Here is an 18,995-nt window from a genome sequence, read left to right as displayed (position 1 = left end):
CCTAAGGCGTAGACGGAGAAAACTGAAGTTAGTGAATTTCTTGTCATTGGGCATGGCGATAAATGACATTATTTTTAAGAGTAGGAAAAACAAAAACAAACGTAAGTTTCGCTTTCTTTATTTTATAATTCATGCTGACGACTATTGTACTTATATCTAATTTAAATGTACTATATCACACAATTGAAACATAATGATTATTAGAGTTAGAAAAATTCGCTTAAAATATTTGTGTTTCAGAAATATTTTAAAGCGAATTTCTCATAAATCTTTCCTCCTTGTTCCAATGTTTACTTGCTATTTTTTTTACGAGATTCTGCCTTCTTATTGCTGCTGTTACAAATTAAGAGGCTATTTATATTTTTTAACGTATTTTCAAGACAATTTATGGAACTTGGAGTTAGTTTATTGTTCATTGCGGGATCAACGTGTTTTTGTCCAATACCGTACATTTATTTGTCATTATAACTTTCATATTATTATGACTTGGACGATTTTGTGGTTTCCTGAAAAATGTACATGTAAGTATACTATACGGCTTCCGGTTGCTCAGATGATCATCTAAACATTTAATCGCGTCTTAGCAAGTAATTGTGGAATGATCGCTAATTAGTTTTTTTTTTCAAGACTACTTTGCTTAATATACTTTTTTGTTGAGTACTCAAGAAGAAAAAAAACTAAGCCATCTACCCATTCAGCTTAGTACAGTCAGTATGAAAAGTCATTTAACAAAAGATTTCACAAGAGCAACACAAATTTTGAAAAAGGGAGCAATTGAACAAAAGATTTAAATATTTTTAAGGTGACATGTAAGTTCAATAGGACTTTATTGGGGCATTGATATTGATGTCAAGTTATCATGAAAATTACCAGCTAATATTGATGTAAAAATGTTGGTACGTCAAACCGCAACAAGCAAAAACCTCAAATAATCTCTCAGTGACAATATAAAATAACAACGCTAGCTTCATTATTCACAAATGTCTACTAACTATTAAAAATTTAACGCTCAATAGCTATAAATACAAATATATTATTGCTGTCGCGATTTTTATTATCTAAAATTAATCTTAACTACATATACATTGATCTCAAAATGAGTATTCGTTTCTTTTACTTATATATATATATCTTAACTATCTTACCTATATTAGTATTGCTTGGATAAGGAAAACAATGCTTTCCTTTGAAAAGTCGTAACAAATACGTACAATAGTTATTAAGCGACCATTAGATGGTGCAGTAACAAACATCTACCGTAGATTTGGAAGTATAAATCAATATACGAATACTACATGCTACAAATCAGTATGAACACCAAAATATACAACTAAAAAATATAGTAGAAACACCCAAACTTGGAATTTAAAGAATATAATATCAACTAAATGTTAAACGCTAAATTATTCTAACTACGCGATAACCACCGTTAAATAGTTTTGTACATTTCGAAGCTTCTCGAGTGAAGAGTTTTCAGTAAGATCACTAAACCATTTAATTAAAAAAAGTTTATATTCCCGTATAAAATGGGAACGCATTTTTTTCACTCCTTTTCTGTAATAGTATCTCAAAATACTCAAAATATCCAGGGGTATAATCACACGTATCTTTAGTATTCCATTAGATCTAGTCGCGCTCCATGGGAACATGGGAAGTTATATAAAATGCTATATATTACATACACCTATCTTGAAAATAAAATAAAGTATGTAGTTAATTATTATGTTAATTATACATAAATATGAACGCATCAAGTTATATAAAAAGAAGCCGGAAAAGGGGCATTATTCATTACATTATCCTGCATTGCAGTCCGTCTTGCCGTACGCCGCGTAATGCAGGATTATGAATTGTATAATTGTATCGTATCCCATTATGTGCATGTACAGCACTATAATGTTAACTCATAGGAAGTAGAGTGATCTTACTGAAAAGCGAAGTAAACTAATTTGTAGTGATGATGTTAGAAAGAGCTAAATGACTAATAACAAATGTATAGAGTTCAGTAAAAATTATTTTGAATCCAGTCTTAGAAGCCGATTTCTTTCTATAGCTAAACTATTATGATTTAAATGATAGAACTCTAAGGGTCGTATTCTAGAACTCTACTTAATGCTCAAGTAAGGATTTGAGTATGGTTTAAAGCACTCGAAATCATACTAAGTCCCTGCGATTAGGGTCGTATTTCCTGTGCTTGAAATCATATTCAGATCCTGACTTGAGCATTGAGTAGAGTTCTAGAATACGACCCTTAAAGACAAATGAACTATAACAGCACCCTACGTTTGAAAATTGTGCTTAAGACTGAATGGTTTTTGTGATATTTATGGCAAATTATGAAAATAATCGTTTAAAACATGAATATTACAATAAACTTACTATTATAACAGTCTACGGCTATGTAGACAGTCGGAAACATCATAAAACTGTCGCAACAAGAAACAATTTTCACAACCATACGCGTCTTTCTGTCGACCTCTTGTTTTAAATTCTCTTTTTGATACTAGACCGGACACCACCTCTGTTTTTTAAATTAATGTGAAAATGTTAATTCAAGGTGAATACCGACTTGGACGTGCCAAAAACGTTTTAGAGATGTTTTTCCTCTGTGGCACGCGAGATTTTATATGTTATTGACTCGTTACCGTGTAGGCAGCGTGTTATGATTTTTTCTATATCTATGGTTATGATAACGACATCACTAGGGATTAGTTGCGTAGATATGGTATACACAAGTCCGTATCCACTTTTATCAGAGTTTTTGGATTGATCAACGATTAGCATTTGATTCGTTACTATATTGTGTACGAAGCAAATTCTACCACAAATGAGCGACGAAATAAAATAATCTACTAATCAGCGCTGCGGGCACGTTAGGCATCTCGTAATTATTTTGATATTTATGTAAATTATCTTGCAGTTGTTTAAATATACCTAATCGTTAAATGTAACGAAATAATTATATTTTCGAGGGTCATGGTTTAGCAAAATCTGTAGAAATAATCCAATGTATTTAAAAAAAATACAATAGTGTTGTTCCTTTTTTAAGAAATTGACTTACCACGGAACTTCATACTAGTTCAAAATTGTGTTTACAGCATCTTATTGACACATTTTGTTTATATGGAACGCACTAGCAGACTACAGAACAACGAAAACCAAATAATTTCTGTTAGAAATAATGACTAAAAATGCTGTACGTTGATCACCAAAAACAAATTAAACTTACTGAGATAGTAATATAATTTTAAAATAACGAAGCCTCTCATTAGTTATAATTTGCACTTACGTTTACATTTCGGTGGTGAAATAAGCCACTTGATTCATTATGAATAAGGTAGATACCATACTTAAAAACGAAATTTCATACAAATTAATAATTTTAGTAAAAACATTCATAAAAATTGAGAAAAAATTCTAAAGGCTTGTTTATTACATAGGTATGGTCATGGTATGATCTCTACCTTACACATCAATTTACAGCGAAACACCCGGGACACCGATCGCGAATAATTTTCATGTAACATCTTCTTTCACAGAGCTACATAAGTAGTAGTGGAAAGTTTGTAGTTTGATATGAACAGTCAATTTTTTAAGGTCAACAAAAAAAAATCATAAAGATGAAGTTCTAATGATGTTCTTCTTTTTCTTATCATATGAATAGCGTACACTCATTATTGAGGCCCATAACTGATCCCGCCGATGATGATGGTGAAACGATTTGCCCATTGCTGAAAGGTACACGCCGATTGTCGTCCAGGGTAGGCAAGTTCAACTTGGAACATGAATTTCTTTCCTCCTCTCGTGTACTATTAACATTTGCGTCGTATTAGATTTATAGATAATAATTAAATTATCACGGTAATCACGTGCCCCTGGTTATTTCAATTTTTCGCCTTTATTTCTTACTTTAGGTAATTTAGTTTAGGTAATATGATAAAAATGTAAAACAGTATAGGTTAGGTAAGGTATACAAGATATAATATGTGCAATACAATATCTATTCAAAATGAGTTAAGGTTAGGTATCTAAAACTTTATAAAAATCATTAAGAGTTCGAATGGGGATGAGTTTATGATTTGAGGCGGTTTAGGACTATCTATGATACACAGTTTTTCGTCACAGTGTGATATAATTATATCGTTTTATATCTAATTCAAAATGTACAGTCTCAAACAAAAACGAAACTTAAAACGCAAAAAGTGTAGCTAATGTTCTAGAAAATTCTTAATAACTAAAAATATGTTTCTATAGTGCTATAATTACAAAGGTCTTGGTTGAACTAATAGTTTGCGGATCGAAATCATCTCGGGATGATGTAGGGGATGATGAAAATTGTGGTGCAAATAATGGGAAAAAGTGATATCCTCTGCAATGACTGGTTGTTGGTCTGATCTTGACATTCACCTGGAAAAAAATCGGACCTGCGTTATCATCGTCTCTATTTCGTACCTTACACCTTATTATAACTTCTTTAAATGTACTTTGGGCTTAATTAACGGGAATTGGTACATGACATACATTACTACTCCATTTAGAGAAGTGGAAAGATTGCTGAGAGCTTAACGAGATTTATGGAGATGCGTTATCACCAATTTAGTGAAAGCGAGAAAGTAAACTACGTCGCAAGGCGATAAGGTTTTGGCTTCGACGTCTTTAGAGTAGCACAAAGCTATAATAAACAAATAGTCCAACTTCCACCTGTTCAGTGCGTCAACGCTTTACACGTCGCTAGGAGCATAGGGTTGTCACATTACGTTAGTTATATCTGCCGGTTGTAAACATATTTAAAAAAATGAGGTTCATCATCAAAGGTTATTTCAGTATTCCATATTGAAACAACCTTTGTCGAATGCGGTACTTACACATTGGTATTTTATACCGTCCCTGGTTAGCATCTCGATTATCGGCAGTATAATCATGAAATAGAAATGAAATGCGAGTTTGTTTATATACAGGTATTTTACGAAAAATATTTTAAACAAACGTATCAATTTAATAATGAACGGCGCGTGCGACTCAAGCAGTGCCATTCGAGTGCACCGCGATATTATGCGAATGTGTGCATCCGTACAAGACGCGTGGCGGCTGGGCACACATACAAACCGCGGTGCTACGGTTATACTATGTCAGTATTTAGTTTTTGTTAACTTACCAATAGATGTAGCGTCGAACACCAATGGTTCAGGCTCAGTGTTAATACGCTCGCAGTTGCTAGCAGAGCGTGTCACGGTAAGCGTGGCTCCGCGTGACTCGTGTGACACAAAACAGTATCGTCGAGCAGCCGTGCTGTCGCGCGTAACTGGTGTAGTTACAACAAAAGACGCGCCGTTTTCATACCATCCTCCATGACAGGTATAAGCTGGAAAAAATTCGACACCCGAAGTTGCTCTGATGAATAGATCACATAGCTTTTTATTCAATAGTAAAAGAAAAAATAACCTAGACTTATATTTCTAAACCAAGGATTTGATATAACAGCTATGCCTTGCAGAGGGTGTGGCAATCGTAGTAGGTACAGTTGAATCTAACACACTTAAACCATTTGCTGTTCCTATTTTTGATAATGTTATCCGTTTTTCGTTTTTTGCGACACTTTATAGAGGTTATAAATATGACAAAAGCAACCTAATCAAGGAAGACTAAACATTTACTGTAGGCAAAATTGACATCCTTTCGGAAACTAAAGTCAATGTTATTTTTATTACAAATATTTGTTTATAAACTCACCTGTAACCACCTCCTTATTTTCACAAGTCGAATAAAACTCCATATTCTTGGCAGAATTACAGCCAACTTCAAGTCTCTCATAGTTGCTGATTGCGCAACTAACTTCACTTCCGTCCAATTGTCTTCGACTCCTCAACATGGGTGCATCGGACATATTTCTTACGCTAAAATTAAACAACCTAGTGCCGTTAATTCTACGATTATGTTCCAACATTGCTTTTTCTCGCTTACTCCTATAATTATCACGTATGTTCTTGTGAAGCGATCTCGCACTTCTATGATTTCGAGTTTCGATCGTATACTTTCCCGCGTACGGACATTCTTTCGATTCTGGATTACTTGCTGGAAAAAGAAAGATGTTTGTGAGTTTTTGCTATATAAAATAGTCAATAAGTGCGATTCTTCCAAGGGTTTTACTAAACCTTTAAGTATTTAATAATTGAGTATCTAATAGTTAATCATAAGTCTGTAATTGAAAAGTTCATTAGTTTTTTTTGTTTTCACCCATTATTAGGGTAGGCAAAGGTTTTACCATTATGAAGTTTGAATTTTAGTTTTGGGAAAATACATAAGTAACTAGAATGAATAGTCCTAGGTAAGTAACCACAAGACTCTAATCCATCTCCAAGCATTGTCAAGAACGCTTGGACGAAATACAAAGAAATAAATACGTGATACTGATACGATAGTATTCTACGATAATTTTACAATTTTCTGCTTGTACATGAGTGTAAATATAGAAGGTAGTAAGTAAATAATAAATAGGGTACTTCTCAACATACCGACTAAAGTAACATAAGGGGCAGTGACAGCGTTGAAGTGATGAGGGGAGCATGCGTCATCAGGCCGAGTGGTGGGCGAACCGCGCTGCAACTCCGCTATAAAGGTGTCTCTTCGGTACAACACTACACAAACGTAGCGTGATACACTGTAACAGAAAATAGGAACAATCAGAAGATATCCCACGATATGTCATTCGGTACATAACTTCTCTGCAGCTAAATAGGGCTGTTGTATTTTTACCGTTTCTTTAATTAAAGATTTTTATGGAAGGTCAAATTATAATCAATCAATCCCGATCCATGAATTTCCAAGTTTACGTTAACTTACCAATGATGCTGCCAATGCGCAACTAAAGCCACGGAATTACCACTCGGCGAGCTAGCCTTTACATTGACACAGTACACTTTGATATCTGCACCAGTCTGATTTGTGATACGGAGCGTTGCGTTTCTCTGATAGAAGGTGTAGTTACTGCTGAAGTCCAGGGTATGCCAGGTGTGGGAGAACGTCATCCAGGAAGGAAATTGGCAGTTGAAGCGGACTGACACTGAAAAGAAAAATAAATGGTAATGTTGGTTGGCAATGATGAATCAGCTGATCATACCTATAAAGAGCCCGAAACTATTTAAATCCGAAAAAAAAATCATACAGGGTTGTTTGTAAAATTCTAACAACCTCTCAGGACTGTCTTACCAACAACGGCATAAACAACAACTTTTGTTGCATGACTTCATAAATCATCCGATTTTACTTTCATACAAAAATAATAATATTAATTGGTAATGAATTTTTGTATAATGGAAATTGAGTTTACTACATTACTACCAAATCTTCTCTCTGAACGAAAAAGGCACAACTAAAGGCGCGTTCCCATTATGTCGTAACATTTTATTTATCGTTGGACGGTCGCGTCTAGCCTGTCCCATATAATGACTATCTTGATACTACGTTAACTTAATTTTTGGGCCTGTTCTGTTTTCATTTTGTTTTTTATTTCTTTTTTTTTCAACATTCGGGAAGTATAATATTAGTAAATATATATGGCTGTTTACAAAAATAACGGAAAATGACCAAAAAATAAGGTTAGCGTAGTGTTCATTGGAGGTATCGATCTGTCGCGTCTGTGTCGTGGACGTTTATTTTATCGTTGAACGACTGTCGTGTCTAGTGAGCTGTTCGACTAGGTCGTGACGACAATTTATCGGTTCACAGCCTTGTCGTTTGCACGACAGAATCGTTTGAAGCTACGATTATCTGTCTCTCGTTTTTATGGTGACGTTTACTTATCGTCAGACGACTGTCGTTCTAGATTTTCCCATCACCACGACAGTCTGTCGTCGTAACGTCAAAAACGACAGTTAATCGTGTTTTACTATATGTGAACAACATTTAAATATACAAGCCACGACACTCTAAACTGCACGACTATTTGACGTCACGACAACATAATGGAAACGCGCCCTAACATTAATGCATTTGCATTGCACATCAAAATTGAGTTACATACATATTCGGGATCAAGAATAAAGACTAATAGGTAATTGTTGGATATACAGTAAGCATCATGTCGATAATTTAGTCTGAAATGTTCTACGGAAACAAATACTTCGATGTTGTACTTACCCCGTTTTAGTGCCATAGTCCTAGAGCCTTCCGTAGCACTAAAGAGTCCATTGCACGTCGCATCACCAGATTGTGCTACTCTGTATTCTACTTCTGAAGAGAAACTTGAGCTTTCCTTCATTCCTGTGCCTGAAGCTGCGGGGAGATACAATATTCTAGTTTGTTTTTTAAGTAATATGTAGGCCGCGGTAAATGCTGCTAAGGAATTAGTTTCAAATCTTTACGAAGAGAATACCTATCTACAGCTATGGTCTGTCTTTTTTGAAGACGGAGTAATATGACAGTTCTTTGCGCAAAAGTGTTACCCGCTTGCGAGCAGCTACTGATTGCAGTCGATAAATATTCTATCGATTATCAACTGAATATTGGTCACGCTTATGAAATAAATACCCGAACCTGTTTCATTTGAATTATCCTCGACCCATTTATTCATCCAATTACTAAGCGCAAGTTCAATACAATGACGAGACATACATATTTTAGTTTTTCATTTTAATTCAATATAGATAATCAAATCCGGCTAGCCTTGTTAAAATGTTATGAATAAAAATTGACCTCGATATTCGTAGGCCAACTCTCAAAATAAGAATAAAGAGGTAACAAAGCAATCAGTAATATTTAGAACGTCGTGACATTCACAATTCACTCATTTTTGGCAAAATTTTATCTTCTTTCATAATCTATCGATACCACTATCGACAATAACTACATAACTATTTAAACATAATGAAAACTGGCAACCCTACAAATGTCATTTTACTCCGTCTTCAAAAAAGATAGACTATAGTAAGAAAGTTGTATGTATGAAAACCAAATCGACCACAATATGGAATGAAACAGTGCAACAAGAGCAAATTATTATTATTAAATCTAAATATAGAACATGAATGAAAAATCCAAGATTTTAAGACGAAATGACTTCAGGAGTGAATGAAGACAATGAGATAAAAAGCGAAATAATAATGAAGAGAGCTACAACTATCTTACCAATACCATTTGTCTTCTCGTAAACGAAACATCGGTATCTGTCCTCGTTGCTAGTTGCATGGTTGTGATGTAGTTTTCCAACGAGGAACCGGAGACTCCCTTCTTTCCACGTAGCTAGACATTCCAGTTCTTCCACTGCAAAAAAAATGCGTACTATTGGCAAAAGTTATACGGAACATGTATACCAAAAAATAAAGGTACTAGAGTGTCCGCTGTACGAAATGATGCCTTAATTTTGGTCTTGTTTGACAGGAAAACGGTAAAACTTACGTATAACTTTGGCGGTGGCCATTTTTTTTACCCGACTTCGAAAAAGGATGAGGTTTTCAATTCATCGGTATATTTTTTTGTATACTCCGACATTTGTGAGTTGATTTCGATGATTCTTTATCTTTTTTGGTGGAACGTGCGTACAATAGTAGTTCTATTCAAGTTTGAAGAAAATATTAGAGCTCTAAGTGTGGCAAATTACGGATGAATCCGGTTTATTGTGTGTTGTTATACTGGTTTTTAATCATTTATAATTATAATAATATTTTGCATTTTAATATTATTAGTGTATTGTTATGCCTATGTGTGTAAAGATTAATTATATATATTTTTGTGTGTTCTTGACCATTCAGGGCTGTGGCAGAATATCAGCGAGGACAATAATAAGTAATGATAATAACAACGCACACACTCAACATAGCCCCGCACTAGGGAAACCCTGTGCCGCTGGTACCATGAAGACACACATAGACAACCACAAATTACACCCAAACTCACGAGAGAAATAATATAGACCATACAAATATGTCTCCCGGCTCGGGAATCGAATCAGAGACCTCTGCGTGGCAGTCCGGCATGGTAACCGTTCGACCACAGAGGCAGTTAAAATGTTTCGTCATTATCCTCTGTAGCTGAGTTATAGACCCATTTGGCGTGTGTTTTTGCTTATTACTATTAAGTTGTATTGCATGTCAAATAACCTTTTCTATTTTTTCTAACCGTTTTCAATAAAACCTAGCAAATAGATATAATTCAAACGACAATAAAATGTTATAGTGACCTAGAGATGATCTGGTGTTGGAAATGGCAGACAGACGAGAAGAACTCGTCAACAACGTACACCAGCTAACCTTGTGTATGGTCTCATATGATTTGTTTGGACGAGGACTTCCATATTACCTATGTGTTTCAGTTACCGTTGAGGAGACCGCGATATCGAACACTAGCAAATTGAGGTATTTTTTATAAAAAATTATTAAATATATTTAGGTGTGCATGCTATATCGTCGACCTCATCGTCACTTTAAATGAGATGAAATGGAGGTCAAATGCGCACTTACATTTGTATAAAAAAAATAGGCCTCAAATTCGAGCAGCAGGGACACAGGCAACACAAATTAAAACCATTTGAAAAATGTATATCGTATAGGTATTATTCGTGTTCTATCTAGTTCAATTGATATTAAAAAATACAGCGTTTTTCTTGTAAATTTTTACGAATCGTGTTTTTACACCGTATAGTAATCAATGTACATCCTCAATTTTACTATATATTTTTTCCAAATTCAACACTTTCTCTGTTATGCGGAATACACCAAAGCCATTTGAGGTTGTTTAGACTCATAAACAAAAAAGAATATTTTTATCTAAGAGCATGATTAATTTTGTTGTATACTTAGAATAATAACCATTGACATAACGCATAGAATGATAGTTTCATATCAAACGAACTGTCACAAATGAGGCAAAAATAAAATTAATGTAGGCTAGTTTTAGTAGTAGGTTAATTTTCGGTTTTAGTGAATATTTATATAAAAATACAAGTAGAAATGCGTTACTTCCTTGTGGAATGTGATGTTAGTATCTATTTTATGTTTGTCTGACGTATATTTACACTCATTTACCGCACATTTCGTCATTTTTAGCTAAAATTCTTGATCTGTTCGCGGTGCAAGTTGACCTTGAGCACTGAAGACCCGCCCGCTCGTGTAGGCCCATTGGGCGCGCTTCAATTTGCCTCACTTAGCGTGTGCGGACTAGGTTTCTATGCGTTATTATTCTAAGGTTGTATATATAATTTCTCTGTGTGTACTTACATATTGCAAATCCTGTAGTCCTCAATATCCAAAATAGTCTACGCTAAATCTAGACCAGACTATAGATCATCGAGTATATAACCAGAAATAGAGACGAAATAAGGGCCATATATTCCTGGTAACACATTAGCAATACAGCTCTTATAAATATCAACTCTCGTCTGCACTAAAATATAGACAGGTCAACTACTGACCTGTGCGTACGTCTCCGTATATTCCAAAAAATATTCTGTATTTATTGTAATAAAGATAATACCTTTAATAATGCCGTGCTGTTCTGTTCGGTGGTATGGGAAAAACATCAAAACATCTAATTACAAAACAAACGAAATCAAATTTCATCATTTATATCATATCATATCATAATTTACATTGACTTAAATGATAATTTAGCAATTTTCGTTTATTATAGCAACGCTCAAGTTAACTAGTCGATAAGAAGTGAAACAGTTGATGACACCTATTGACGACACCCGTCAATTGTTTCGAACTTGGGCTGGCCAATCGGAGCGCAGTTGTCACAGTAATGATATGGCACAATAGTTTTCAAACAAATTAAATGACATTATGCCTCTACTTCTGGTTATATACTCGATGGTATAGATAAACATTTTGCCTGAGTCCTACACCCACGTATCAAATTATTATTACATTAGCGAGAGATTCGTCACCAAAAATAGCTCAGTAGACATCAAGTGGTGGCGAACATGTTCCCGACAGACATGGAACTCATTATTTTCTCTCTAAATTCCTAATCCTTGTTAGAGACGAAATACGGCACGTATTAAGTATGCTCTAACGACTTAATTTCTGAAATTAATTCTACAAATAAATTACTTTATAATTGCGCTTTTACCACATAAGTATCATACAAAGTATAGGAACACGTATCAAACATTTCTGCTCAATCGGATAATGAACATTGGTTTGAAATCGATAGGCTATGAATTTGATTAGTAGCAGCAGAGCTTCTTGTGAGTTCGTCAACTGAAGTAGGTACTGCCACCAAGTAAAGTGAGCGTTACTGCGTTCCGGTTTTGAAGGGCTGGTGAAATTATAGGCACATGGGAATTGCCCCTCAGATTTTTGCGATTTAAAGTTCTGAGCGACATTACAACTGCTATGGACAGGCATGTGGCTTACCACCAGGCGCATGACTTGTTCGTCACATGGTATCATAAAAAAATAATACAAATACAAAGACTTACGTAGATGTCGTTATATGAATATTTAGGAAAAAAAAATAAAACTAATTTAGCAAAAGTGAGTGATATTCTAGTTTTTAAACGACTTCAAAAAAGGAGGAGGTTCTTTATTCGTCTGTATTTTCTTTGTATGCATCTTACGCGGTAACTCCGGCTTTGTGAACCGATTTCGATGATTGATTTCTTGGAAAGAGGATACGTCAGTAGTGATCCCGTTTAAATTTGAAGATAATATTCCACCTCTAAGGGCGGCAAACTAGGGGATGAATCCGATTTCGCGCACTTTCCGGTAACCGATTTCAATCAAACTTGGCAAATAGATGTAATTCCACGAACTTTTGAGGTCGGTTTTTTAGTACTCTGTACTGTGATTATTTTTGTCCACGATTATTCTAGCGGTAGACTGCCAAAATACATTTATTTCATGTGGTGATAATGTGACTTGCTTGTGAATGTGAAATCAAACAGATAGTACAAAAGCAATTCTTGTAAATTTTCACTAATGAAAAAGATGGAAATATGAAAGCAGTCGCTTATTCGAGTTCTAAAATATTCCGTCTGGTCTGAATACAAAGCTCTAACTTCTCAATAATATCCGAGATTCGTCGCCGAGAATAGCGAAGTGATTCGCCAACGAAGGAGACAATCGGGACGGACGCTCTCGCACAAATAAAACTTTTATATACCCGACGGCGTTAAGGGAGAGTTTCTTTCTAATAACGCTTTTGTAGTAATAAGCATAAGTTTGAGAGCGAAAAAGTGCTATGTTGGACTTGTCGGGAGAATACGGGTTATAAGTACAAAAGTGGGGTGCACGAAAGGAGCCTCTCTTTATGACATATTATTTATATTACCTGTACGTCTGGCGCTACGGAAGAAAAAAAAACAATGGAAGTGCCTAAAGCCTCGATTACTATCAGAACCGATTTTCGCCAAAACTCACACATTCTTCATTGGTCATAGTTTCAAATTTAAAAAATAACAAATTCTGGATTGTTAATATAATTTAAACTTTACCCTGTTGGCGTATCGTTGAAAGTTCAATATCATTAATACCCATTACACAAGTTACGACGCTTTGATATTACATTGAAATTTCATAAATGTGCTGCCATCTAGCGGCTCATTGCTGAACGACGACGAATTGGAGTTATTAATTTAGTTCTCCTATACTACCACGGGTAATATTTTTGATGCGGCTATCATTTTTGCACTGCAAAAAAGCACAATGAGGCATTTTTCTAGGATTTTAGAGAATTTGCACGAAAGAATGACACAACCATACCATACACAGTGCAAATGGCGGACTGAGCGCAGATAGGTCTTTCGAGATCTATAGTAGGTACGCGTCTGACGCTAACTAACGATTTCTACTGTATTTATTGTATTTACTGTATCTGGCGCGGCCTAGGCAACAAATAGCGAGATCCTACGTGGATTTACAATTCCTTTCACCACAATGGCAACCACTTTCCCATAGTTCTGGGCTGCAAGTCTATGCCATCGATAACAAGAAGAATTATAAAATTACGACGATCATTTATTTCTTTATTACAAACTTGTTAACAAATAAAAACAAGCAGTGATGGGAATTGAGGGAGTTTGTTTTGTAATAATGTGGACATTCCCTTCTACAAACTTCGGGACTTCTCGGAACTGATCATATTTGAATATGCGTATTATTTATTGAAGTTTGAGTACATTGGCGACAAACTATTATTTCCTATTAAGTATTTGCTACAAATTATCGTTTCAAAAATTATATTCTAGTTGTGTTTCTATAGGTACTTAGGTACGTAAGTACCTTAGTAGCAGGAGAGGTCCTTGTGAAAGAGTTCGTCCAGGGAAGTGCTGCTGCCTTACTGATTTCTGCCGCCAAGCAGTAATGTGAGCATCACTGCGTTTCGGTTTGGAAGGATAAGGTTGCTGGCGAAATTACAGACACAAGAGACTTGTCACTTTACCTATGTCTCAGTGTGGCCGGCGCAGTGGCAGTACCATTAAGATCTTTGTTATTCACAGCTATGAGTGGCACTGCAACTGTTATGGATAGGAGTGTCGCTTACCATCAGGCGCACGACTTGTTCGTCGTGTCAATTATTTATTATAAAAAAACAACTTGAAATTGGTAAAATGCAATAAACGGGATTCCCTTAAAATTCCCATAATTGGATGTAGAATATTTTCTTCAAAGTTAAATGGTACCTATAGTGAGGTAGGTACCCACTTTACAACAAAAAGATAATTGTCGAAATTTTCCGTGGCACACAACAATAAATATAATGTATAAATACAGTAGAAGTGGTTAGTTAGCGTCTGACGTGTCGTTTACCACCAGGCGTACAACTTGTTAATCCCATCACTTGGTACTAATTTTTTTTTTAATTTATTGCTGGCCATGGAAACAAAGTCCTTCAGCCGAAAACATAAACGTTTAATTATATTTCTGTAAATATGGCCACCACAAAGAGGATAGGCAATTTGAGGCGGCGTGCTTGGATTGACTCGGGATTCCATAGAACGGGCCGATACGGGTGTTTTAGTTCGAGATTCGTATAATTTCGCGTTTTAACTTTCGATTAAGGCACAATAGCACTATCCTATTCCACTTTAAACTAGATTTCACAAAATAATTGAAAATCAAAATAAAAACAAGACTTTTCCCTCCAAAAGGCCCAGAGCGAATCTTTCACTTGGTATTATAAAATAATATAAAAAAAAGTATTTCACTATCACTTTTTATTTTTATGGCTCCATCATTATGGGAAATGATGATTTTGCCAATGTCACGGTTGAAAGAAAAAAACGAAACAAAAAAAAATTCGCTAAGCTCTAATAGGACATTAACCGGTGTTGGTAAAAACGTATTTAAAAACTTTTGCCATATGGAAAAGAAACGAAATGAAATGTCAATAGCACAATTTTGACAATTTCACATGTTACTTGATATCTTATTTTTTCCATCCTTTATGTTGATATCCAATGATATGATAGTTGGGTCCGATTCTACTTTGTCTATGAATTAAAAATAAAAACTACGGTCATGTTTATGCTGATAGCTTTGCCAAAATCTTAATAAAAATAAAAAAAATGAAAACTACGGTTGTGTGACATGCGTGAGAAAAGTTTTTATTTGCCGCCATTTCGCCAGACGTAACAGAGAAAACCCACACTCGTACTTTAATGCCTCTCATTATGTACCAGTCACATGAACTACTGTTTTAGTACTGATCGACTCTGTTTTATGTAAGGATCATTTCATTGTAAGGGACGAAAAAAATCGGCACAGCAGAAGTTGATCAAATTTCATAAAATGTTTTCATAAAAAATGAATAAAAATTTTATGAATGCTGATAGACTCAGTTTCTTGATGATTTTATTGTATTGAAAGAAAATAATTGAGACAGCAGAACTTGGTCAAATTTAATAAAATGTTATTAATTTTGTATGAAAAATCTTTTTTTATTAAAATGATTGAAATATCTTCTTTTGTTTAGAACGTATTTATGTTTTATTCAATTGTCATTTGTCACACTAATTATCTTTGTGTCCGCTGACGTTCATAAGAGTTCTCTTGTTATAAATCTAAAGAGCCCTCAACCAAAAAATTTGAGTACTTTTTCTTTACATTATACTTACTCTAAAGGAGAATTTCCCTTCTAATTTGAAATCAGAAACATTTTTATTTGCAAACCTAAATACGTTCATTGGTCTTTCAAGTAGTACCCATACATAAGTCTCAAAATGATCTAACTGAACGTATATCTGGTTTGGTATTTGCAACAGCGACCCTTCAAGTTTCATACTTACATTTACAAGAGTATCTCTGTAGTACGAATGAGGACATTATTTGAAGTCGATTGCTTACTTGGGGAATGAGAGTTTGAGCCTTGAGAGAATCTAAGGCGGTACTTAATATAATATTTTATAAATAATATTAAGTGAAGGGACGAACAACTCGTGCGCCTGATGGTAAACTACACGCCTGTCCATAACAGCTGCAGTGCCACTTTAAATTTATTTATTTATTGGCACAGCTACAGAATACAAATTTATATTGCTAGTACGAATTAATATTGCTTAATTAAATATAGAACAAATCTGCATTCCACTAACAGCTACGCACAGCTTTGTCATATTATTGAACACAGCTAAATAATAATAATAATAATTTAATAAGTACAATACATTATAATTGGAGGTAACTACAATTAATAAATTATAACTTAAGTAACCAATTCAAATTAACCAAACGAAAGTAACGGTCTAAAAACTACTACTGCGTTATCTTAAGATTGCAAGATTTTACAAATGCGGGATAACTTTGAAAATATATGTCTAAACTCCTGTCCTTGTTAATTTAATTATAGGCTCGACAGATACCGAATAGAGGATCATTGTAGGTAACGTTATGAGTACAAGATGGCATATGAAATATTCTTTGAGTACTATTACTTCCATCCTCAAAGAGAAGTGGCTCAACAATTCACATGCGTCCCATATTGCATTAACTATTTTATACATGCTGACAAGATCATTAATGACACGCCTTGACTGTAGCGTATGGAGACTAAATTGCTTCAACCTATCCTCATATGTGGGCAACTTACGTCTCATACCAAATTTGGAGCTTAAGTGCCGGAGAAAACGTCTTTGGACAGCTTCAATTCTATCAATGTGAATATGGTAGAAAGGGAACCACGCCGTCGAAATCGCAAAGATCTGAGGGGCATTGCCACTGCGCCCGTCACCTTGAGACGTAAGTTGAAAAGTTACATGTCCCAGGGTAAGGGATCACGAGAAATTACTGGGTGATGGGTGCAGAGGCGGTGCACCTCAGATCTTTGCGATTCTTCTCTGAGTAGCACTGCAACTATTATGGACAGACGTGTCGTTTACCATCAGGCGCATGACTTGTTCGTCACATCAGTATCATAAAAAAAAGACCAGAACACAGTAATGCTGACATAACATGACAGAAATAGATAAGGTGGCAGTTCTACCCTGTATGAACTCTTTCACAAGGAGGTCTACTGCTACTAAACTGTGAAGTACCTTAGTTTCAAGGTCCGATTCGAAAAAAATCGATTCTCCAGCTTTCCGGACTTCATTTGTTTTTTTTTTGACTCTTTACTCTTTATCGTAATCATTTGTTACGTACAAGAAACGAGGCAAACCTTACACCGCTGCAATATGGTCGCATCTTTTTTGGAGAACTAAGTAATCATATTGAATTCGTCGTCGTTCAGGTATTAACCGCTAGATGGTAGCACATTTATTGAAATTTCAATATAAAATCAAAACGTCGTAAGTTGCACTAATAGATATTGATGGCTTAGAATAATAACGCATAGAAACCTAGCCCGCACACGCTAAGTGAGGCAAGTTAGAGGGTTCCAAACGCGTCCCAGGAGCGCGCGGGCTGTTAGTGCTCAAGGTCATATTGCACCGCGAACAGCTCCAAAATTTTTTGCTAAAAATGACGAAATGGGTGTAAAAATACAACAGACAAACATAAAATAGACACTAACATCGCATTCCACAAGTAAGTAATGCGTTTCAACTCATATTTTTATGTAAATATTCACTAAAACAGAAAAATAATTTCGCGGCAACAAGATACGAAAGTGTTGCAAAGTAACGAATTTTTTTCTCCCCATTTTGCTATTCTGTATCAAAATAATTATATTACGTAAATTTTAGTGGTGCCTGTAATTTAGATTTATTTGCGCATCTTGAACTAATATTTACTTTAATAAACATTAAATGTTTTCGTTAACTCCTGTAAGTGATTGGGACACTTAATTATTTTATAATACTTTTAACGGCTCTACGTTCATGCTTTATTGAATAATTATTTATTTTAATTTTATTTGAATTGGAGCACATATTGCAACAAATTTACAGTACTTATATATTTGTTTCTACTATAGTGTTGGCACCACCAGTACAACTTTGATAGCTTATTATATGTCTTTCTTTTCGTAACTCAAGCGAAATATTTTATATTATAAAATATTTTATTTTCTTAAAAGGGGAGCATTCTTAAGCGATTTTTTAATCTATTTTAACAGTTATTTTCTTTAATGTTTGCTTATGGCATTTTCGGTTTTAGGTTTCGAATATGGCACTTATTTCTAAATCCAAGATGCGGGCGCGATTTTTCGAATAATGGCAAGTTGGGTATCGTTTTCGAGATGTTTGGGAATGTTCAATACAAATATGGCACTCATTTCTAAATCCAAGATGGCAAACACGACAGTTCAAACAAAAGCAATATTCGTAATGAGCACCCCCAAACACCTCGAAAACGATACCCAACTTGCCATTATTTGAAAAATCGTGCCCGCCATCTTGGATTTACAAATAGTGCCATATTCACATTGAGCATCCCCAAATACCTCGAAAATGATACCCACATAGCATTTTTTTGAAAAAATCGTGCCCGCCATCTTGGATTTAGAAATGAGTGCCACATTCGTAATGAGCACCCCCAAGTACCTCGAAAATGATACCCATATTGCATTTATTTGAAAACTCGTGTCCGCCATCTTGGATTTAGAAATGAGTGCCATATTCG

General features: G+C 35.0%; 1 protein-coding gene across 2 annotated transcripts in view; it reads right to left on the bottom strand.

Moving 5' to 3' along the window:
- Positions 1-2,266: 2,266 nt before the first annotated feature.
- The window catches only part of LOC113236747, a 217,643-nt gene continuing 200,914 nt past the window's right edge, over positions 2,267-18,995 (bottom strand). The window contains exons 7-13 of one of the 2 annotated variants that reach the window (XM_026472913.1): positions 9,124-9,258; positions 8,137-8,271; positions 6,841-7,060; positions 6,513-6,658; positions 5,731-6,072; positions 5,156-5,362; positions 2,267-4,407 (exon numbers count right to left, since the gene is read on the bottom strand). In XM_026472913.1, the coding sequence (XP_026328698.1) occupies positions 4,304-4,407; positions 5,156-5,362; positions 5,731-6,072; positions 6,513-6,658; positions 6,841-7,060; positions 8,137-8,271; positions 9,124-9,258 (1,289 nt within the window). In that variant the 3' untranslated portion in view covers positions 2,267-4,303. The remainder of the gene's footprint in view (positions 4,408-5,155; positions 5,363-5,730; positions 6,073-6,512; positions 6,659-6,840; positions 7,061-8,136; positions 8,272-9,123; positions 9,259-18,995) is intronic. The other variant, XM_026472914.1, reaches the window with a different exon arrangement.

The sequence above is a fragment of the Hyposmocoma kahamanoa genome, unplaced genomic scaffold (assembly GCF_003589595.1).
Source record: "Hyposmocoma kahamanoa isolate Upper Pololo Valley unplaced genomic scaffold, ASM358959v1 92, whole genome shotgun sequence".
Classification (NCBI taxonomy): Eukaryota; Metazoa; Arthropoda; class Insecta; order Lepidoptera; family Cosmopterigidae; genus Hyposmocoma; species Hyposmocoma kahamanoa.
Note: the sequence above shows the minus strand (reverse complement) of the source record. Positions and strands in the feature narration are given on the sequence as shown.